General features: G+C 51.1%; 1 protein-coding gene and 1 long non-coding RNA gene across 5 annotated transcripts; one reads left to right on the top strand and one right to left on the bottom strand.

The window, feature by feature from the left end:
* Positions 1–504: 504 nt before the first annotated feature.
* On the bottom strand, positions 505–7,577 carry LOC150000165 (uncharacterized). Its single transcript, XR_016513673.1, has 4 exons — positions 6,842–7,577; positions 5,396–5,451; positions 2,505–2,610; positions 505–1,407 (listed from the first exon to the last, which is right to left on the bottom strand). It is a non-coding gene; the product is annotated as an uncharacterized LOC150000165 (long non-coding RNA).
* On the top strand, positions 7,180–22,622 carry ATP13A1 (ATPase 13A1). Of its 4 annotated transcripts, XM_090290075.1 has the most exons (26): positions 7,181–7,618; positions 9,606–9,695; positions 9,798–9,988; positions 12,290–12,362; positions 12,537–12,692; positions 12,775–12,844; positions 12,921–13,027; positions 13,482–13,611; positions 13,733–13,788; positions 14,353–14,479; positions 14,555–14,692; positions 14,770–14,890; positions 15,257–15,414; positions 15,775–15,950; positions 16,028–16,138; positions 17,057–17,182; positions 17,822–17,930; positions 19,407–19,606; positions 19,681–19,777; positions 20,482–20,642; positions 20,712–20,826; positions 20,908–21,104; positions 21,555–21,697; positions 21,874–21,985; positions 22,062–22,205; positions 22,291–22,622. In XM_090290075.1, exons 1-26 carry the CDS (start codon positions 7,214–7,216, stop codon positions 22,399–22,401), a joined length of 3,624 nt encoding a protein of 1,207 aa, XP_090146201.1. In that variant the 5' UTR covers positions 7,181–7,213; the 3' UTR covers positions 22,402–22,622. The 4 variants fall into 4 exon arrangements, with proteins under 4 accessions (XP_090146199.1, XP_090146201.1, XP_090146198.1 ...); XM_090290072.1 differs by lacking the exon at positions 9,606–9,695; XM_090290074.1 differs by having other exon boundaries at positions 20,482–20,826.
* Positions 22,623–22,663: the final 41 nt, after the last annotated feature.

Below are 22,663 nucleotides of genomic sequence, written 5' to 3'. Positions count from 1 at the left end.
ACACAGATGGGTGTTGGACACATAATTTTACATGTCTGTATGTGTCACAAGGAACATCTTCCTGTCACTGGATCATCTTATGTTCGGTCCTCATAAGGATTTTAATTATCTTCCAAATGAAATCAAAGAAAGCATATAAGTATTCCCTAAAGAAACACTCTAAGGTTATAAAACATATACTGAAGAAAGCTACTAAAGGAACCTTGTAGAAGCAGCATCATTGTCATGAGCAGTCTCTGTCTCTCTGTCTCTCTGTCTCTCTGTCTCTCTCTCTCCCTCTCCCCCTCCCTCCTTCCCCCCTCTGGTGGCCAAATGAGAAGTGGCACCAGTGCTGCTGGACTCATGGTTCTGTCCTCAATTGAAGCCGACACCAAACTGAGACACCTTTCCAGGCTTCTTGTAATTAGACCAAAATAAATTTCGTAAGATTTACTATTTGGCTTCCAGTGGAAGTCATTATCTTGGCATTTATCGCTCTGAAAAAAACAGGCCAGTTCCCAAGTGCAATATTGCAGGGAGTATTTATTGAGCACCTGAGTCAGGCCCTGGGTTCCAGGACAGAAAACAGAATTGGAAGTAACTCCTCTACATCACAGCTGTGTGTGTCTGGTTTTTAAAAAATTATTATATAAAACCAAAGGATATTTCTGATACCCTCCTGGTTTTATGAATAAAACATTTTAGAACATTAGAAAATTATAACAATGTATCTGTATAATTTCATCTGAATTTACATAATTTTTAATAGGATCACCCTATATTCCTGGTCACTTTTCACTTAATGTAAGCAATATCCCCTCCCCTTAAATTTTTAAAAGATATTATTTTTATAGCTGCGTAATACTTCTCCTAATATCGTGTACATAAATGAACCATTTCCGTCATTGTTGCTTCCTTCTTCCTCCAGCAACCATATCTTGTTTATCTCTAAAAGCAGAGTTCACTTGCAGTCATCTCCAGGCAGCTTCCAAATCTAGAACTATTTGCTAAGCTTCCGCAGCACTTCCACTTATTGTTTTCTCCTAAGACGGCAGGCACTTTACCATATCCTGTCTCCTTCTTTAAATGTGGAGCTTCTCCCAGGCCAAGATGCTGTTCAATCACATCTCAGTCCAGACCCCCATACAGCACTTGGCATATGGTAAATACTCAAGAGACTTTTGAAAAACACTATAAACTTGAATGAGTCACTCACTGCTGCAGATAACTTTAGCTGTCTGTCAAAATCCATCCTCCCCTCTTAGGGCTGGACTGTATCTCCCAGTCTCCCTGTGACCCTGTCATTGACAGTGGAAGAGGAAACAAAACTGACATGCACCACTGCAGACCTGACCCATGATGTTCCCCCACATGCATGTCTCCATGCTCTCCCCATTTCTGCTGATGGATGTAGATGGGAATGAGGTCCTAAGAGACAGAAAAGGCACATGATGAACTCTGGGTTCCTGAGTGAGTACAGTCTCTCCAGCCTGAATACCCACCCAGCACTACCATTATTTGGAATAACTTATAGTAATATGCTGTTGAAATGGTGGGAGTTATCTGGTAATTCAGCATAATCTAATACATCCACAAAAATCTAATCACAGGAATCACACTGGCATCAATCTAGTACACATAAAATAATAAAATTTAATTTGTCCTTGCTAGTTTTACCCTTCATTGTAACCCTGCTATTCTAACCTAGTCATTTTACCTCAGAAACTTTGATCACTCAAGATATTTTTATTCTGGATGTAGAAATACTGAAATCAGAATTGTAACATTATTTTTAAATGTTTGTGGGAAAGTATTTTCCCAATAAAACTCCAATAAGACACTTTACTTCCATGATCCTACTTGAAAATACAGCACAGTATACTAATTGTATTTATTTATGTTTATTTTTAATTTATTAAAAGTGTTTTAATTGGGATCGGTTCTGTTTTAAATATACGTGACAGGATTTCATGTCTATATCACAACTTACTGATAGTCAATACTGCCTTTATAAGATTATTTATTTATTTATTTTAGAGAGAGAGAAACATCAATTTGTTGTTCCACTTATTTACACATTCATTTGTTGATTCTTGTATGTGCCCTGACTGAGGATCGAACCTGCAACCTTTGCATATCAGGCCAATGCTCTAACCAATTGAGCTACTCGTCCAGGGCCAAGATTTCTTTAGTGATCATTATTGTACCTAGTCAGCTCACCTGAGTCAAAGAATATATATCAAAATTTTTCAGTTTCCTTCTTCCACTAATTTTGGAATGTCAATGATACATTATGTCATGTCCAATTTTAGTTGGTATGAGTTATTTTTAGTGGTAATATTCACCATGAGGGTCCAAGTGTCCTTGAGTTCAAAATGCTGGTGTCTACTCACTCTAATTCTTTGACTGACAGATTCAGCTTTGACCTAGCTTTTGGAACATGCTGCTTGCCTTAAAGGCTCCCCCACCTTCCTCTTACACCCACCTTCTTAGGGAACAGAAGAGGATTTCTCAGAGCTACTTACAAAGTACAGGCAGATGAAAGCTACAAAATGGTTCCACTCCTGTTTAGGAATTAAAAGCAGCTGCCCAGCTCAAATATCCTGGTCTGGAACCAAACTTCTGATATCTCTGGGAATGAGGAAACACATCAATGAAAGAGAGTATGTGGTAGGTAGATGAATGCCCAATTCACCTGAAAATTAGCCCACCCCTCATCTTTATTTGATGTTTAGTGTAGAGAAAGAACACTGGCCATCACCACGTGGCTCTCATTCTTTTTTCCCCTGAAAACATAAGATTCAGTTTTACTTGTTCACCAAACTAAAGGCTCTAATTCCTAACCTCTCTTGCAGCTAAGAGTGACCAAATGAATTTCTAGCTCATTAGATGTGAGCATTAGGATTGTACGGTACTCTGAGGAGGCTGCTAAGATGGAGCAGACAGCCATGCGGGCCCTGTAGCCCTGCATCTTTCCTCCTTCCTGCCTCAGAAATGTACACATTAGCTGGTTTCAGGCTGGTGCTCCAGCAGCCATCTTATGCCAAGACACTGCCTTGAGAACGGACACCAGCTAATAAGTGCTGGGGCAGAAAGACAGACAATGGCTTAATGTTATGGTGAGCAATAAAGAGTCAGCACAGACTGTCCACATCCATAGTTCTTTTACATGAGAAATGAAGAAATCCCCCTCTTGTCTGTGCCTGTATTATCCTGAATTTTCTGTCCTGTTTAGGGAAATCCAGCCTTAAGGGAAATACTAGCTTTGCCCTGAATTACCATGTGAACTTGGAAGAGTCACTTCCCATCTCTGGGAAACATCCTCATATCCACCATGGCAGATGCAGGGGTGATGTCGCCCATATAATAATGAAGAACTTGTACTTTCCCCTGGTGCACATCCATGCCATCTTCTAGTAGTTGCAGAGCCTCAGTTTCTCTTTAGAGAACTATCCCTCCTCCCTCAGTCCACAGGGTTAAGTGAAGCTGAAACAATTTCCTGGCTTCTGGCTGCAGCGCAGAGGGCCCAGAGAGCCACTGGAGGCGCTCCTCCCTGTGAGGAAGACGAGAGGGTGCTCCTGGCACCTGCTGCAACACCCCATCCACAGAGCTGGGAGCCAAGGCCCAATCCAGGCTGGGTGCAGGCAAGAGCCAATGGAAGCCCTTAGTGCCCAACATCCAGGATCTATACTGTGAGGTCCTCTGACCCCACATCAAATAAAAGTTCATCCTGTACAGACTCCTGTTTCTGGGGTTTTATTTACTCCACATTCATTCACTCATTTATTCATTCGGCAATTATTCCTTGGTCTTTTCAGTGTCTGAGCACACTCATCAGGTGGCTACAGTCTAGGAAGACTTCCTTGGGGTGGGTTCCCAGGGAATTCTCTTACGGAAATGGAAGTTGTCTGTCTTTGACCACTGAATGGAGTGACAGTTATGTTTGTGGCTATTTATCTCCTTGCTGCTCCAGACTCAGCTTCAGAGCCAGCTTTAAAACCAGCTCCAGCCCCACCTGGTGTGGTTCAGTTGGGTGGAGTATCATCCAGTAAACCAAAAGGTCATGGTTCAATTCCCAGTCAGGGAGCATGCCTAGGTTTTTGGTTCAATCTCCAATCTGAGCACATACAATCCCCGGTCTGGGCACATACAGGAGGCAACCAATCTGTTTCTCTCTCACATCAATGTTTCTCTCTCTCCCTTCCTCTCTCTCAAAAGGAATTTAAAAGAAAAAAAAAAAAAAAAAAAAAAAAAAACCATCAACATAGATGTTTACAACAGCCTTAATTCATAACTGTCAAAATTTGAAAGTAACTTCAGTAGTGAATGGATAAACTGTGCAGTTCACCCCAGATAATGGAATATTATTCAGTGCTAAAAATAAATGCGCTAACCATAAAGACATGGAGGAATCTTAAATGTGTATTACTAAATGAAAGAAGCCAATCTGCAAAGGCTATATACTGTATGATTCCAACCATATGATACTCTGGGAAAGGCAACACTATAGAGACAATAAAGAGTGATAATTATCAGGGGCTGGAGGAGGAATAAACAGGCAGAACAGAGGATTTTTAGGGCAATAACTCTACTCTGTATGATACTATAATGATGGATACATTTCAACATATATTTGCCTAAACCGATAGAATGTACAATACCAAATGAACCCTAAAGTAGGGACAGGTAGAAAAGGGTAAAGGGGGGGATAAATGGTGATGGAAGGAGACTTGACTTTGGGTAGTGAACATACAATACAATATATAGATGATGTATTATAAATTTTTACACTTGAAACCTATATAATTTTATTAACCAGTGTCACCCTAATAAATTCAATTAAAAAATTTTTTTAGAAAGGAGTGAACCCTAAGGCAAACTAGACATTGAGTAATTACAATGCATCAATGCACATTCATCAATTTTAACAACATACCACTCTGTGGGGGGACGTTGATAAGATGGGAGGCTACAGTGATATTATAGGAAATAGCTGTACTTTTCTCTTAACTTTACTTGGACCTAAAAGTACTAATAAAGGGTTTTTAATTTTTTTCCATTTTTATTGAGATATAATTGGCATATATCACTGTGTAAGTTTAAGGTGTACAGCATAATGGTTTGACTTACATAGATTGTGAAATGATTACCACATGTTTTTAGCCTCCATCATCTCACATAGATACAGTAAAGAGAAAGCAAAAATGAAAAAAAATATGTTCCTTGTGATGAGAACTCAGAACTTACTGTCTTGGTAAGTTTCATATACATCATACAGCAATGTAAAGTACAGTCATCATGCTAGTAGATTCCCAGTATTTATTCTCCTTGTAACTGGCACTCTGTACCTTTTGACCACCTTTCTCCATAACCCCCAACCCCCATCATTCCCAAGCATTTCTTTAAGTTGGCCTACCGTAAAGTCGTATTTTCAAAGTCTGAGAAAAGAAGTGTCCTCTAATTTGGAACTCCCTGAAAGATTAGAATGGAGAAAAAAATTATAGAATGAAGAAATTTACATGCTGTTTCTCAAAAATTCTTTTTTTTCTTAAGAGATTAACACTGATTTATTGTTCTACCCATTCATGCATTCATTGTTGATTCTTGCATGTTCCCTGAAAGGGGATAGAACCCACAACCTTGATGTATCCAGACCGTGCTCTAACCAATTGAGCTACCCCGCCAGGACCCAAAATTCCTTGAGGAGGGAATAGGAGCCCAGACAAGGAAGAACTAACTACCACTAAGTTGTTCGGTGTTTGACAAAAACTCATGCAGCAAATTATAATAATAACTCATTTTTGAAACAAGACTGCTCCAGAATTTAAAATGTCATTAAAAAAGGAAAGTCAGTCAAATTAAATAGGACATTCTCAGTGTCCTATGTGGAATCCAACTTTGATTTCACAACACCAAATTACCTCTACACTTCAAAACCATTCTCCCTGAGAACGTTTCGTTTATACTGTGTAATGGGACAGAAATAAACATCATCGTTGTTTACTAAGTGCAGAATACTATCTAAGTCCTACTGCATTTAACTTCTTTTACAAAGACTTACATTTATATATTTTAAGAATAAGCCACCATATAACCTAGAAATTTAAATATCCAACAAAAATTTGAAAAACAAGTGCAAATAGACCTCCCTCGCTGGTGTGACCCAGTGGGTTGGACATCACCCAACAAACCGCAAGGTACATACTGCGGTGATTCCCGGGAGGGCACATGCCTGGGTTTTGGACCAGATCCCCGGTTGGGGGCATGCGAGAGGCAGTAAATTTATGTTTAGATGCTTCTCTAGTACATCAATGGTTCTCTCCCTCGCTCCCTCCCTTCTCTTCTCTCTAAAAATAAATAAATAAAATCTTTTTTTAAAAAGTAGTTCAGATAAATTGCTGTTATCAGAGGACACAAAGAAACGTTATAAAAAAGGTTATATTTTCTTCTCCCACATATTGTTTAATTAATCCTACTATAATTACCACTAATTGTAACTGTTATATAATTAGTTCTAACTGTGGTTTTGTTCAAATAGTATTTATGTAACAGGAAATGACAAAATAATATAGCATTTCAAGTAAACACAAATTTTTCATATTTTTATGTTAAAGGAGTAACTTTATGTGTAATTATCCATTACACGTTGGCTCTTATCCAGCGTGGCTGTGTCCTGTCCTAGCTCTCCAACCCGCCAGCCCCCTGCTCAGGACCCGAAAAGAGGGACCTCCCGGCCCCAGGTGACCAACCTGAGACCCACCCATCACAAGCCCCGCCCTCACAAGTCCCGAATCTTCAGCGCGTTGTGGACCAGTTCCCGGAACGCCCGCACTTCCCCGACGGGCCCGCCTCCGTAACGTACGTGCTTCGCCACTAAGTACCCAGACAGGCCGGTGCCCGTGCAGTCACGGAAGAGGGCCGGCGGCTTCCGGTTCAGGTTGTCTTGGTGGCGCCCAGCCCGCGTTGCCTCGTCTTTTCCGGTCTCAGCTCCGCGTGGCAGGGCCGGCAGCCGTCCCAGCCCTTTCAGATCCTCTGTCATGGCGGCGCCCTGCCGCTCCTTCCGACCAAGCCTGTCATGCCGGCTCCCTGATTAGTCACTTCTGGACCCAGCCTCTTATATTGCCCTGGCTCTTCTTACTCCCGGCTCCCATGGCAGCGCCCAGGGTCCACCGGAAGTAAAACTTTGAATGTAAGGCGGAGCCTCTGCCCGGAAGCAAGCGCGGCGCTGGGAAAGATGGCGGCTGCGGTGGGCAACGCGCTTCCTTGTGGGGCTCGGCCTTGTGGAACCCGGCTTTGTGGGGCTCGGCCCAGCGGGCAGCCCAAGCCCGTGCCACAGCCGCGCACGCTCCTTGGGGCCGGGCCGGCGCTCATAGCGAGCGGCGACGAACTGATCGCCGCCGTCTGGCCATACCGGCGACTGGCGCTGCTGCGGCGCCTCACGGTGCTGCCGTTCGCCGGGCTGCTCTACCCGGCCTGGCTGGGTGCCGCGGCCGCAGGCTGCTGGGGCTGGGGCAGCAGCTGGGCGCAGATCCCCGAGGCCGCCCTCCTAGTGCTTGCCACTATCTGCCTCGCGCACGCGCTCACCGTCCTCTCGGGGCATTGGTCCGTGCACGCTCATTGCGCGCTCACCTGCACCCCGGTAAGTGCGCTGACATGAGCCCGACCCCCACACGGTCGAGTCTCGCGGCGTGTCGCAGCCACGGCGTTCACGTTGATCCCCAGCCCGACCTGGTTGTCCCATCTGCTGGGTCTGGGTCTCCAGCGGCTCCCTATACCTTTTAGCGCTACTGACTTGCTGTGTGACCGTAGCACAGGTTACTTCCTTTGGAATTCCTCCCAGTGTTGTCATTAGATACCATAAGGCAATACCTGCAAAAAGCTTAGCGCAGGGCCCAACACGTGTCGCTGTTTAATAGCTCCCATCCTAGCGAACTGGGTTGTTTCTGTTGGAAACAGTCTTATCTTTCTTGTAGTCTGCCTCCCACCTTGATTTTCAAAGTGTGAGGTTAGGCCTGTCAACTGGGTTTTCCTGTCTGTGAAGCTTGGTTTGAAAACTGAACGTCAGTCCTGCTGTCCAGTGCTCAGAGGCCTCCAGTACGGCGACGAAAGCGAGCTGAAAATGCAGTTAATAGCACCCTGTTAAGAGAGCAAGGAGCTATATGTGCGCGTGTGACTTAAAACTGTTTGGAGTCTGTCTGCAAGATGAGGGTGATCATGGCATGGACTGCCGCCAGGATGTGACCCTTAGCCCCACGATGCAGATGAGTAAGAGCTGCCCTGGGTAACTAGTTGATAGCAGTGATTGTGCCACCCCACCGCTGTCTGGGCCTGCCCCAGATGTCCCTGGCGGGTTTGGAGCGATGGGCATAGAGGTCAGCCTCCAGCCAGCCTACCCTCTGATCCCAGGTGGGTATCTGCTAAAAGAAGGGGGAAATAGCACCGAGGGCTTCAGAAAGATACAGGAGCCCCAGCTTTGACTCCGAATGCAGACTGAATCTGCTTTCTCTTCTTACACCAACAAGCCTTATTCCAGGGGAGGGGCTCAAACATTTACTTTTGGGATTGATAGATTCAAGTCAGTTCAATGAAAGACCCCAGCAAGGGACAGGAAAATGGAAGGAGGCGAGGGAGAGTTTCACACACCTGCAAACTTCTGACTGCCTTTCGGTCTGCAACTTAAAAGTGTCACTTAACATCCTTTCCAGGGACGGAGAGCAAGGAGGAGCTAAGCCGCTGTGGGGTTGGACAGATAGATCTAGGTTTGCATCAGAGATCTCAGACACCAGAACTTCAATTTCCTGGGTTTCAGTTTCCCCTTTTGTAAAGTAAGACCCGTAACACCTACCTCAGGGTACCATTGTAAGAAGAAACATGGCATCTGCAAAGCTCCTGGTACAGGGCTAACCCATGTAGCACTTTGCACTTTTCTTCCATGATGTTACCAGAGAGTTGATATATGTGTGTTTGTCATTATTTTCTGCCTGCTTCCATTGCCCATGAACTCTGCAGGGATGGGGCCTTGCTTTTCATGGTCACTGCTGTGACTCACTCCCTCTCTCCCTCCCTCAGACACACTGGCAGAACAGCGGTGGGGTGGATACAGCTTGTGAGCTTGTGACTGAAGGAGTGCTAATTGAGGCTCATTCGGTTCTTCCACTTCTTAAGTGCTAAGGAAACAGCAGTGAACAAAACAGACGAAACCTATTCATTGCCTTCATGTTGTTCGTGAGGGAGACTTGTACTCAGCAATCAATGCTAAGGAGAGAACAGGGACGGGAATAGGAACATAACGACAGAACTTCACGTGGGGCATCCAGGTGTGGCCTTCTGAGATGTTTAAGCAAAGGCCTGGAAGCTGTGTGACCACGTGTTCCAGAAAGATAGAACAGCACAGGCCAGGCCCCTTAACTTAGCCAGGATGAGCCTCCAGCCTCATAGCTCTTCCTTGATGGAGGACAAAGCAAGAATAGTAACAGGGTTAGGGGAGGAAGCCAGTCATCACTAGACTAGATGAGCTGTGACAGGACTTTGTTCACATGGATCAAGGGTTGCTCCTCATGCTGGGCAATATTCTTCCTACAGTGGGGGTTGAGGAGGGCTCAGCATCATCACTTTGCCTCTCACAGGAGTACAATCCGAGGAAAGCAACCTTCGTGAAGGTGGTCCCAACCCCCAACAATGGCTCCACTGAGCTCGTGGCCCTGCACCGAGATGAGGTAGGGACCACCTGCCAGCTGCCCAGTGTCGTACTTGGGTGAGATTCCCAGGCACTGACATCCCAGGCTGAGGGCATGTCACAGACAAGCCTTCTCCCACAGGGTGAAGATGGGCAGGAAGTGCTTTCTTTCGAATTCCAGAAGATTAAGTATTCCTACGATGCCCAGGAGAAGAAGCGCTTCCTCCCTGTGGCCTTTCCTGTGGGAAACTCATTCTCTTACTACCAGAGCTACAGAGGGTTCCAAGAAGACTCAGAGATCCGCGCAGCTGAGAAGAAGTTTGGGAGTAACAAGTGAGTCCTGACATCCCCTTGTGCCTCCTGCTAACAGGGCTGGACCTCTGCCAGTGGTCACAGGCCTTGCATTCCCAGAGGCCGGTGGCCCATTTCTGTTTCTGTCCCTTCACACTCCTGGGTCAGGGTGCCTGAAAAGTGAGGCACAAGAGTCCGCCTTTTCAACAGAACATGTCAGGTGGAAGTGGTGTCCTTTGAAAAATGTGCTCTAGTCTAGTCTCCCCTGGATTTGCCTGCTGACGGGAACCTCATGAAGGGCTTTCAGCCAGGAGCCCTTCCTGGGGAGCCTGGCCCTTGGCATGAAAGAGTTGGCTATTGATTCTTGTCTTGTTTTTGTAATTCCCTTCTTCATTTTTAATTTTTTCTTTGCCTTGGCCATATAGCTCAGTTGGTTAGTGTCATCCCAGTACACCAAGGTTGCAGTTTGATCCCCAGTCAGTGCACATAAAAGAATCAACCAATGAATGCATAGGAACAACAAATAAATCTCTTCTCTCTCTCCCTCTCTCTCTATCATTTCTTTAAAATCAATAAATTTAAAAAATAATTTTGAAATTATTTAAGAAAAATAATAATAAAAATTTTATTTTAGAGAGGTGAAGGGAAGGAGAAAGGGAGAGAAACATCAATGTGTGGTTGCTCCTCACACACCCAGCCAACAACCCAGGCATGTGTCCTGACTAGGAATCGAACCGGCGACACTTTCGTTCACAGACAAGCGCTCAATCTACTGAGCCACACCAGCCAGGGCTAAATTCTTTCTCTTTTTCTTTTTTTTAATTTTGGATGCTTTTTATTACTTTTTTAAAATTTATTTATTTATTTGTTTATTTGTAGAGAGAGGGGAAAGGAGAAAGGGAGGGAGAGAAACATCACTGTGTAGTTGCCTCTCACTCACTCCCTCAATTGGGGACCTGATGTGCAACCTAGTCATGTGCCCTGACTGGGAATTGAACCAGCGACACTTGGCTCACTAAATTCTTTCTTTAGATCTAGGTTTTTGCTGGTCTCCTCATACATCTATCCTGGCACTTAGAGAATGGTGATGAAAAAGAAGTCAGTGATCAGGATAGCTCTTAATTATATCAGATAGAATGGCAGGTGCTCTGTACACACTTTCTCCTTTAATCTTCTCCGAAACTGCCAGGGGCAACACGTGCCTGGGAGAGGGCAAGGCTGAGCTTCAGAGTCCCTATCCGGACCACTGTTGACAGTCATCCTGATAACCCTCAGAACCTCTAGGGCAGCGGTTCTCAACCTGTGGGTCACGACCCCTTTGGGGGTCAAACGACCCTTTCACAGGGGTTGCCTAAGACCATCGGAAAACACATATATAATTACATATTATTTTTGTGATTTAATCACTACGTTTTAATTATGTTCAATTTGTAACAATGAAAATACATCCTGCATATCAGATATTTACATTACGATTCATGACAGTAGCAAAATTACAGTTATGAAGTAGCAATGAAAATAGTTTTATGGTTGGGCATCACACAACATGAGGAACTGCATTAAAGGGTCGCGGCATTAGGAAGGTTGAGAACCACTGCTCTAGGGGATTCTTTCTGCACTTAATTGTTTATCACAACTATCAATCTAATAGGAAGATGGATAAGAAAACCAGTTCCCCTCTCCTTCCCCCCTCCCCCCCATCATCCTGGCTCCTTTAAAGGCAGAGGACACAATACAGGGTGGAGTTCAGTTTATTGTTATCACTGGTTTTTTCTCCCATCCCCTGTCTGGAGCCCACTACACACAGTACTGCAGAATGTACCCTTGGCCCACCTCCCCCCTTTGTCACATTCCTGAGGCTTTTATTCGGGGAGTTTTTGGAAGATCCTGGCTCCAGACCTCCCTTCTTCAGAGTGAGGTGGGTCTTGGGCTCTGTATGTCAGGCCCCAGAGAATGAGAGGCATCTGGCTGCCTGGCCCCCTCTGTGCACCTTTAGCTTCAAGGGTCCCATTCCAGTCAAAGGTTCCTTCTCCACTCGCTCTGTCTCCCAAGTAGATGATGGGTTCTCATCTCACCAGCCGCCGCTTGGGTGGAGGGCTGCCTGAAGAGCTTATTGTTGTTCAGAAGCTTCATCCAGGTTCTGCAGAGCAGAGGGCTGGGGGCAGTTAGCATGCCTGCCCCAGCGCAGGAGGAGAACCACAGTTGAATGGAGGGACCTGTCTGGAAGCTTGCCGAGGCTTCTCATTTCCTGAGGAAGCCTGCAGTGCCCCCAGGCAGAGGTGTCAGGGTGGGGCCTTGGAGGCCTCCCACCATGAACAAGGCCTGGGATCTGGTTTCTTGCAGGGCCGAGATGGTGGTGCCTGACTTCTCAGAGCTGTTCAAGGAGAGAGCCACGGCACCTTTCTTTGTGTTCCAGGTAAGCTAGCAGCCCTTCTCCCCACCCCATTCTTTGGGACTTTCATAGCCAGAATGACTTGTGTCCAATTCCATACCCAAAAACCTTGTCCTCAGGGGTCAGAGTCCGTGGGTAGAATGGCCCTCGGTGTGCATCCAGCTCTCAGCAGGCACCCTCATTGCGTTCCCGGGGCAGGTGTTCTGCGTGGGGCTCTGGTGCCTGGATGAGTATTGGTACTACAGTGTCTTCACACTCTCCATGCTGGTGGCCTTCGAGGCCTCCCTGGTTCAACAGCAGATGCGCAACATGTCCGAGATCCGGAAGATGGGCAATAAGCCCCACACAATCCAGGTATGGCCAGCAGGGTCCCTGAGGTTTCAGTGGGCCTGACACAGGTGTGATCCCAGAGCTCACCATACACCACCCCACGCAGGTCTACCGAAGCCGCAAGTGGAGGCCCATCGCCAGCGACGAGATTGTGCCTGGGGACATTGTCTCCATTGGTGAGGCCCAGTTCTGCTCTTTCTTGGTGGCAACTCAGCCGTGGCTTCTGCCTCACTCTCAGGCGCTACCCCACAGGTCGCTCACCGCAGGATAACCTGGTGCCATGCGACGTGCTGTTGCTTCGGGGCCGCTGCATCGTGGACGAGGCCATGCTCACGGGGGAGTCGGTGCCACAGATGAAGGTGCGGGGAAGGGGAGTCCTCAGTCCTCCCAGGTATATCACTGACCCATTCTTGGAGGAGCCGTCTGCCAGAGAATGTTGGGATGCTGCCTAGTAGGCTGGAGGAGGCCGTGGGTGCAGCATCTGGACAGAGCTGCTGGGTCTCAGTGCCCTGGACAGATAGAAGCTGGGTGGTGATGAGAAGAGGAAATGAGAGTCCCAAAGCGCTGGGGCACCCTGGTGCCCTGAGAGAAATTGGGAGGGTATGAGTTCTGGGAGACGACAGGTGCAGGGTCACAGGGAGTCACGAATGTGTAAGTGGAGAGAAGCCAGGGTGGGGCCTTTGTCCCTGGTGAGATCCACTGAGCCAGGCAGCAAGCCCTGTGAGGGCTCCTCCAGCCCCAGGGTCTAGCTCTCCAGAGACAGGGCAGAAAAGGAGGCCGCGGTGGGCCCATCAGCTTCCCTGTCCTGCCTAGGAGCCCATCGAAGACCTCAGCCCTGACCGGGTACTGGACCTGCAGGCCGACTCCCGGCTCCACGTCATCTTCGGGGGCACCAAGGTGGTGCAGCACATCCCCCCCCAGAAGGCCACCACAGGCCTGAAGCGTAGGTGCCTTGGGGCTTTCTGGGGGTGTTCTGGCCCCACCTCCTCACCCCCTTCACGTCTGCTTGGCCATGAGGGAGCCCACACAGACATGAATGACACTGGCTCTGCTTGTTTGCACAGCGGTCGACAGCGGGTGTGTGGCTTTCGTCCTGAGGACTGGATTCAACACATCACAGGTGGAGCATCTTACCTGGCTCTGGGGTGGGTGGGCTTCATGGCAGGTGGTAGGCACTTGAGACTGTGGCCTTTTTAGACCCCAGAAAGTCCATCCCACAGGCTCACTCTGACAGCAAATACTGGTCCAGAGGCTGAGTGGAGGCAAGCCCAAAACCAGGCCCACTCTCCCAGGCTGAGGGTCTGATGGGGAATAGATAGCAGACCAGCTGTTACCACCTGTTTTGGGGTCATGAACAGAGTTGAGCCTGCAAACTCATTTAGTCATCAAGGACACTGCCTGGCAGAGCCAGACCTCCTTTCAGGAACACCTGCCCTGTCTCAGCCACTTCCTTCCCCTGCCCCCAGGCCTTGGCCACTGATTTCCATAGCTCTTGGCTGAGTTGCAGCCACCCATGTGGCCAAGTGGTCCCTGGAGCATCTGTATGGTGGACTGCAGGATTCACTGGTGGGCCTGAAGCTGGTGCTCTCTGTCAGCTGAGCGGGGATCTGGTCCTGATGCCCTCAGGTGGGGGAGGCCACCACCCCCCACACCCCAGGAAAGGCCTCTGGCTCCATCCTTCCAGGGCAAGCTGCTGCGCACAATCCTCTTTGGGGTCAAGAGAGTAACTGCCAACAACCTGGAGACCTTCGTCTTCATCCTCTTTCTCCTTGTCTTTGCCATCGCGGCAGCTGCCTACGTGTGGATTGAAGGTAAGTGCCATGTTCCCCCCCAGAATGCTGGGTCCCTGGTCCGTCACCCCAGGTTGGCAGCCCCTGTCTCCACAGGTACCAAGGATCCCAGCCGGAACCGCTATAAGCTGTTTCTGGAATGCACACTGATCCTCACGTCAGTCGTGCCCCCTGAGCTGCCAATCGAGCTATCTCTGGCTGTCAACACCTCCCTCATTGCCCTCGCTAAGCTCTGTGAGTGCCTGGGGCAGGACTGGGGCACCAAAGGGCTGGGGCCTGGCAGGACCCCTGACACTCGCTTCACCTCCCAGATATGTACTGTACGGAGCCGTTCCGGATCCCCTTCGCTGGCAAAGTGGAGGTGTGCTGCTTCGACAAGACAGGGACCTTGACCAGCGACAGCCTGGTGGTGCGTGGCGTAGCTGGGCTCAGGTGAGTGTGGAGGCCTGGACCAAGAGGTGCCCAGCCAGCAGCAGAAGACTTTCTGGGAGTTCAAGGGCCTGACAGCTGCCCAACTGAGCCCCCAAAGTGAGGGCCTAGCAGAGGCCCTACTGTAGGGGTCTGATCCAGAGGGCTCCCTGTGCAGTCTTAGTGACAACTGCGTGGGAGTCACCTTGGACTCTGAGCAGCTGCATGATATCTTGGGGCATTCATGAGAAAAGTAAAGATGTCACAAGTACCAAACGACACCCCGCTGCCCCTGAGGTGACTGGCGCGGAGTATGGGGGCCCATACCTCCTGGCTGGCAATTCCCAGGGGTCCCTCCACCCTGTAACAAGCTGTTCTCCTGTCTTGCAGAGATGGAAAGGAGGTGACACCCGTGTCCAACATCCCCGTAGAAACGCACCGGGCCCTGGCCTCATGTCACTCCCTAATGCAGCTGGACGACGGCACCTTGGTGGGTGACCCCCTGGAAAAGGCCATGCTGACAGCTGTGGACTGGACTCTGACCAAAGGTGGGGGCCGCATCTTGGGCTCAGTGCAGACCGCTCTCACACCCCTGGGCTGGCAAGACAGACCTTTCAGAGACAACTGTGTATCCAGTTCCAGCTGACGGGTGGGCACAGACCCCTCTGACCTGGGACATGCCACACCTTTGGGTGTCCCCTGGGGTTGGGACCCACCCCATCCAAAGCTACAGGGCAAGGTCCTTCAAGCCCTGGTCTCTCAACTCTGACCCCCTGGAGCCAGAAGCCCATAGGCCCCAGGTCTCGGGGGGGTGGGGGGGGTAAGGGCGGGAAGAAGGAGGGACAGGTGGGGGCCTGGCTACTTCTTTGGAGCGAAGGCCCTCAGGACTTGTACTTATTTGTTTCCAGATGAGAAAGTATTCCCCCGAAGTATTAAAACTCAGGGGCTGAAAATTCACCAGCGCTTTCATTTTGCCAGTGCCCTAAAGCGAATGTCCGTGCTCGCCTCCTATGAGAAGCTGGGCTCCACGGACCTCTGCTACATCGCGGCTGTGAAGGGGGCCCCTGAAACCCTACACTCCATGGTGAGCTGAGCCCAACCCTGGGGTTCAGTGGGGAGGTCAACGCGAGGTGGTTGGTGACATCCCCGTGTTCCCTGCAGTTTTCCCAGTGCCCACCCAACTATCACCACATCCACACGGAGATTTCCCGGGAAGGCGCCCGCGTCCTGGCTCTGGGGTACAAGGAACTGGGGCATCTCACCCACCAGCAGGTAAGGATCCAGGCTCCTCACCTGCCAGCCTCCCCACCTCCACCACGTCCACATCACCTTGTATCCTCTCAGTGCCCCTGTGAGCAGGCACGATTTCATCTTCCTCGTCTCTGGCCTCTACTTCTGGAGATTCCAGGTGGCACTCAGTCCTCAGGCCCTTCTCCTCCATGGCACCTCATCCCATCCTGGAGCAGAGGGTTGCCTCCATCCAGCCTCCTATCCCTGCACCCAAGGGTCCTCACTCACCCTCAGGAAACATCAGAAGGCATCTTGGATTAGCGTCTCCAATCTAGTTCTGCCGCTTCCCAGCCCAGCCACCTAGTTACTGCGTGGTTTGGGGACACCCCCAGTTCTCAGTTGCGTCACCACGTGCCATCAGCCCTTCTCCGACCTCCACTGCCAGCTCTCCTTTCTCTGCTTCCACCTTGATCTTCATCTAGGCCGATTCCACCCAGTGGCCAAGAGATCCTTCCAGAACAAATGCCTGATCATGCACCCACTTCTGCTCAGTGCCACCCCTAGCCCTGCCTGCCCTGTTCCCCTGCCTTCATCTGTCTGATGACACTCAGCACTCTGATCCTGTGATTATATTTATTACATGTCTCCCCAGTAGGCAAGCTTCTCAGGAGTGGGCATTTTTGGGTTTCTGGGATGAGGTAGACGGTGAGCACATGCTGGGTGGCTAACAAAGAAGAGTTACTGACAGAAGCCGAGACCCACGGCCTCTGACAATGTGCCATGTCCACATCAGGAAGCAGAAGCATCATTGGTGGCAGGGACCACCCAGCCATTGCCCAACCCGTGTGCCACAAGGGAGGACAAGCCCTGCTCTGACCTCCCCACCCAGCAATTGTTGGAGCTTGGGAAATTGGGGAGAGATGGGTCATGAGTGTGAGAGCTCCCCGTGTTTGTCCACAGGCCCGGGAGGTCAAGCGGGAAGCCTTGGAGTGCAACCTTAGGTTTGTCGGCTTCATCGTGGTTTCCTGCCCGCTCAAGGCTGATTCCAAGGCTGTGATCCGGGAGATCCAGAATGCCTCCCACCGGGTATGGCTGCTGGACCCTTCCACACCAGGCCCCTCAGGCAGGTGGGTGGGTGGGTATCGGATACTTGCAGACAGGAAGATGTGATAGTAGAGGACACTTCCACTCTCAGTGGAGCAAGAGGAGGCTGAGACTGGGTAGGGGGTGTAGCAGCAATACCCAGACAGGTCACATCTGTCTCAGTGTCTGTAGTCTCCAACCTGGTGGCTTGTGTTGTCTAGTTTGGGACTCAGGATGCAGTTTAGAGTGTGGGGAGTAAGTGAGCAGTCTCAGAAAGTGGCAGCATGATCGATCCCCACCTGGCACTCAGCAGGCCTCTCCATCTCTAACCTGGGAGGCTGGAGCCTGTGGTCACCACCGCCCCACACCACCTTCTGGGCAGCTAATAATCCAAGAAGGGCCACACCAAAGGCTGATTCATAGTCTACACTGTAATGAAAAGGTACAGATGTTCTCAGAAAGACACACGTATATATGTTGTTTTTATAAAGCATCCCCAGGTGGGAGCAGATGTGGCCTTGGATGCCCAGTCCCCATCAGGAGGGCTAGGACCTCCCTCTGTGGCCTCCTTTAGAGGGCACTCAGCCACCAGGTCTCCAGGCTGGAGTTCTGCCCCACCTGAGCCTCCGTCCCTCTCCGTAGGTGGTCATGATCACAGGTGACAACCCGCTCACTGCCTGCCATGTGGCCCAGGAACTGCACTTCATTGAAAAGGCACATACACTGATCCTGCAGCCTCCCATGGAGAAAGGTGAGACCCTGAGGGGCTGGGGGGGCTGTGAATCCAAGAGCAGCTCCTGTCCTGGTGGCCCTCCTGCATGCCAGGCCTGAGTAAACATGCCCAGTGTCATTAAGTACCCATGATGGTGGCAGCAGTGTGACACGGGCCTGTGGATCAGAGCCCTGCTCCTTGGGCCATCTGGCCAAAGACTTCCGTACTCATATGTCTGGTAGCATGCAGGCAGTGACTGGCTCTGGATCAGTGATGACTCAGAATCTCAAGGCAGTTGGTCTTACGCCACCCCACATTTCATGTTGTCACATCTACCTTGGACCTGATAGGCTGCCTGTGCACAATAAGGATGCCCCTTCCAAGCTCAGGGACTGCTGGTGCTAGTGCTGGTGCTCAACATGACCAGGCCCTGGGCAGAGGGCTTGGCGTATGTTACCACATTGTCCCTTCACCCTGCACAAGAGGGATTGCCCCACCCCCACCCCCCACCCCCACCCCCGTGCTATGTAGGAGGCAGCCATCCAGGTCAGCTGTTGGCACCTAACTTTATAGACAAGGAACTAGAGAGAGGTGAACCGACCCACTCAGGTCACTTGGTGTCACTGTGAATAAGCATTTGAACCTGGATGGCCTGACTGCAGCCATGGACCACTCCTAAGAAACAAAACACCAGTTGCTCAGTTGGCTGCAAGTAGTACTCCAGAGTCAGACAACCGAGGAACAGATCCAGCCCCAGCACTTTCTGGCTGGCGGGGTGGGGTCTGTCAGATGCCAAAGGATGGTGCTCAGTGCAGGACCTGGCTGGGGGGCAACATGCACCAGGGGTGTCACAGGGCTGCAGGCCAGGGGAGGGTGTCGGTAAGGTCCAGCCACAGTGGCTTCTGGAATCTCCTGGCCTTTCCCCCAGTTTGCACTGCTGGTCCCAGAGCTCCGTCCAGCTCCAGGCAATGGACTCTTGAGAGGGCAGGGATTGTGGGCAGGTGGCCCAGAGAAGGGGCTATCGGGGCTGTTGATTGGCAACAAAAGGGCAACAATGAAAGCCAGTGGAGGTTAGTTTCCTGCCCAGCCGAGACAGCCCAGGATGAGTCATCCAGTGCCAAGAGGACCAGGGGCTGAGCCATCTGGAAAGAGGAAGCGGACAGCAAGTGTCTGGCCAGAGGAAGTGACTTGAGGTTTCCCAGCCCTTAGAGAGCTGGGTTTCAGGAAGGCCACAAGGGTGGAGCTAATTAAGTTACAAGCTTGGGATGTGCCTGGGTTTGGATTTGGCCCCTTCACATGGTCTTAGGCCCTGGGTTACCCACCTGTATTAGAGGGTGCTGAACAACCTGTGTCGGGCGCATGTAGGTGTTGATGAGGCTTGGCAGAAGTAAGAATGGGTGGGGGGTTAGGATGGCACTCCAGAGAGGAGAGACTGGGACTAGGCATATGGAGTCTGCATGAGGGGTCTGCTTTGTGTCTGAGCCCCATCCCTGACCCTGGGCACTGGCCCTGCAGGTCGACCCTGCAAGTGGTGCTCCATCGACGGCAGCGTTGTGCTGCCCCTGGCCCAAGGCTCCCCGAAGGCACTGGCCCTGGAGCATGCCCTGTGCCTCACAGGCGATGGCTTGGCCCACCTGCAGGCTGAGGACCCTGAGCAGCTGCTGCGCCTTATCCCCCACGTGCAGGTGTTTGCCCGTGTGGCCCCCAAACAGAAGGTGAGTGCAGGGATGACGGACAGGCAGGGCTCTAAGGCAGCACACAGCCCTCACTTGGTCCTTTGCCCACACAGGAGTTTGTTATCACCAGCCTGAAGGAGCTGGGCTACGTGACCCTCATGTGTGGGGACGGCACCAATGACGTGGGCGCCCTGAAGCATGCAGATGTGGGTGAGCACTGCGGGCAGGGGCTGTTTCTTCCTTCGCTGTTCTGCCAGCGAGGGTTCAGCATAACAAACCTCCCCAAGCATGAGGCAGTGAGAGGCTAGGGCGGGCCTGACAGAATCAGGGATCCAAGTGTCTACAAGGGCAAGAAGGACACAGGTGTCTAAGGAACTGTGTGGCTAGGGCCACCAGGGCCATTGGGAAAGTTTGGGGAGCCAGGAAGCCCTGCAGGGCAAATGCAACATGGGTTTACTGAGGCCCCCTGGGCACCGTGTGGGCACAGAGTCCAGGGAGAAGTGGGACAAGTGGAAAAGACCACCAACTGGAGCTCAAGCATTTGCCAGCTGTTCAACAGCCTCAAATCTATTGACAGAGCACATTTCTGCTTTACTCGCCAACTATAGCATTCACCAAGAATTATTTACCTCTTAGAATGATAGTCCTTGGCAATAAACTTCTTTGGAATTCAGTGAGTCTTGACCCATTTAGTGTTGTGTGCTTTGGGGACTTTTGTGTTTAATTTTAAGTAGTTTGTAGAAAGTAAGATAAGTGCTCTCTGAGGTACTCCTTGAGGAGGTGGAGGTCCAGTGAAATGGAGATGTTTGGCTCCAAAGCCTGTGGCTCCATCTTGGCATTGATAGACACCCAGCTCTGGCCCAGGGCCAGTGGGTTCCCCTGGACCCTAATACACACATCTCCCCACCACCCAGGTGTGGCACTCTTGGCCAATGCCCCAGAGCGGGTTGTTGAGCGGAGGCGGCGACCCCGTGACAGCCCCGTCCTGAGCAACAGCGGTGTCAGGGTCACCTCCAGGGCAGCCAAGCAGAGGTTGGGGCTCCCAGCCCCAGAGGAGCAACCCACCTCTCAGAGGGTGAGTCTTGGGAGGGGTCGCCAGCACCCCCTTGTGGCCAGGTCTCACCCACTGCCACCCGCCCCACAGGACCGCCTGAGCCAGGTGCTGCGAGACCTCGAGGATGAGAGCACGCCCATTGTGAAGCTGGGGGACGCCAGCATCGCGGCGCCCTTCACCTCCAAGCTCTCTTCTATTCAGTGCAGTGAGTCCCGCCACCTGCTTTGTCCCCCTGCTGACCCTGCATGGCACCTGTGCCCACACCTGCCTCCCCCCTCCCCCACAGTCTGCCACGTGATCAAGCAGGGCCGATGCACACTTGTGACCACACTGCAGATGTTCAAGATCCTAGCACTCAATGCCCTCATCCTGGCCTACAGTCAGAGTGTCCTCTACCTGGAGGGCGTCAAGTTCAGTGATTTCCAGGCTACACTGCAGGGGCTGCTGCTGGCCGGCTGCTTCCTCTTCATCTCCCGCTCCAAGGTGGGCTGGGACCCCAGGCAAAACAATGGCTCCTGCCCCACCTGAGGGCACCCTCTGCCTCTGAACCATAGCACCAACCCTGGAGGTGCTGAGAGGTTTCTGGATTCGTGGCAAGGGACACTTGGGCCAGGCAGGACAGGCTGTTAGAGGTGCTGCCAGATGTCATCTTTTTCTTCCTCACAGCAGCCCTCCAGGTGGGAGCTGTTGTCCCCATGTTACAGATGGGGGTGCAGGGGGGAGCCCACTGAGGCTGTTCCAAGTAGCACAGCTCAGTCCCCAGAACTGTCCACGGGCAAACAGAGCTCTAGATGCTGGTGCCACCCCATGGGCCCAGGATGTGGTGACTGCTCTCTGTCCTGGGCCTACAGGAAACGTGGGTGGGTGGCCCAGGGCACTCTGGACTTTGACACTCGCCCATCCCCTCACAACCCCCATTGCCCACCACTGCAGCCCCTCAAGACCCTGTCTCGAGAGCGGCCCCTGCCCAACATCTTCAACCTGTACACCATCCTCACGGTCCTGCTCCAGTTCTGTGTGCACTTTCTAAGTCTTGTCTACCTATACAGCGAGGCCCAGGCCCAGAGCCCCGAAAAGTAAGTGCCAATTTAGCAGCAGGTGCACGGGGCACCCAGAGGAATTGGCATCCCTGTGACGGGAGGTGGGAGGAGGGTGCAGGTGCAGAAGTTAGCCTGGGGCAGCCAGGGTCAGGCAGAGCCCTGGCTGCGTGCAGGGGCAGTGGGAAAGGCCCTGACCCCTGTGCAACCCGCAGGCAGGAACAGTTTGTGGACCTGTACAAGGAATTTGAGCCGAGCCTAGTCAACAGCACTGTATACATCATGGCCATGGCCATGCAGATGGCCACCTTTGCCATTAACTACAAGGTGAGGTCCAGCCCTGGCCAGGACATGCCCACCCAGCCCCCAAGATACACAACTGTTCATCTCTCTGTCCCCGAAGGGCCCACCCTTCATGGAGAGCCTGTCTGAAAACAAGCCTCTGGTGTGGAGCCTGGCTGTGTCCTTCCTAGCCATTGTGGGCCTGCTCCTTGGCTCCTCACCTGACTTCAACAGCCAGTTTGGCCTTGTGGACATCCCTGTGGAGGTGAGTATCCCTGTGGAGGTGGCCCCAGGGCTTGACCTGGGCCTATCTGCAGGCACACAGCTCATCATCGCTCTCTGCCCTGCAGTTCAAGCTGGTCATTGCCCAGGTCCTGATCCTTGACTTCTGCCTGGCACTCCTGGCCGACCGTGTCCTGCAGTTCTTTCTGGGGACCCCAAAGCTGAAAGTGCCTTCCTGAGGCAGCAGTGCCAGCACCCACTGCCCACCTTGCTACCACCAGGGGCCCAATGTGGGCCCTAGAAGGGAACACTGCCCCCATGGCAAGGCTGGCACACCCTTGCCCACCAAGACTGAGCTGGGACCCCACACACATCCCAAGGCCATCCACAGGCCTGACTGGCAGAACCAGCCCCCAGCCAACACCTTTGGTAAATAAAGCAGCATCCACAATTTTAAGAAGTCCTGTCTCCATGTCTCTGTATCACACAAGGTGTCGCTGG

Source organism: Furipterus horrens, unplaced genomic scaffold (assembly GCF_987537825.1).
Source record: "Furipterus horrens unplaced genomic scaffold, mFurHor1.1.pri manual_scaffold_10, whole genome shotgun sequence".
Taxonomy (NCBI): Eukaryota; Metazoa; Chordata; class Mammalia; order Chiroptera; family Furipteridae; genus Furipterus; species Furipterus horrens.
The sequence above is the reverse complement of the archived record's forward strand: the minus strand, read 5'-3'. Positions and strand labels throughout refer to the sequence as shown.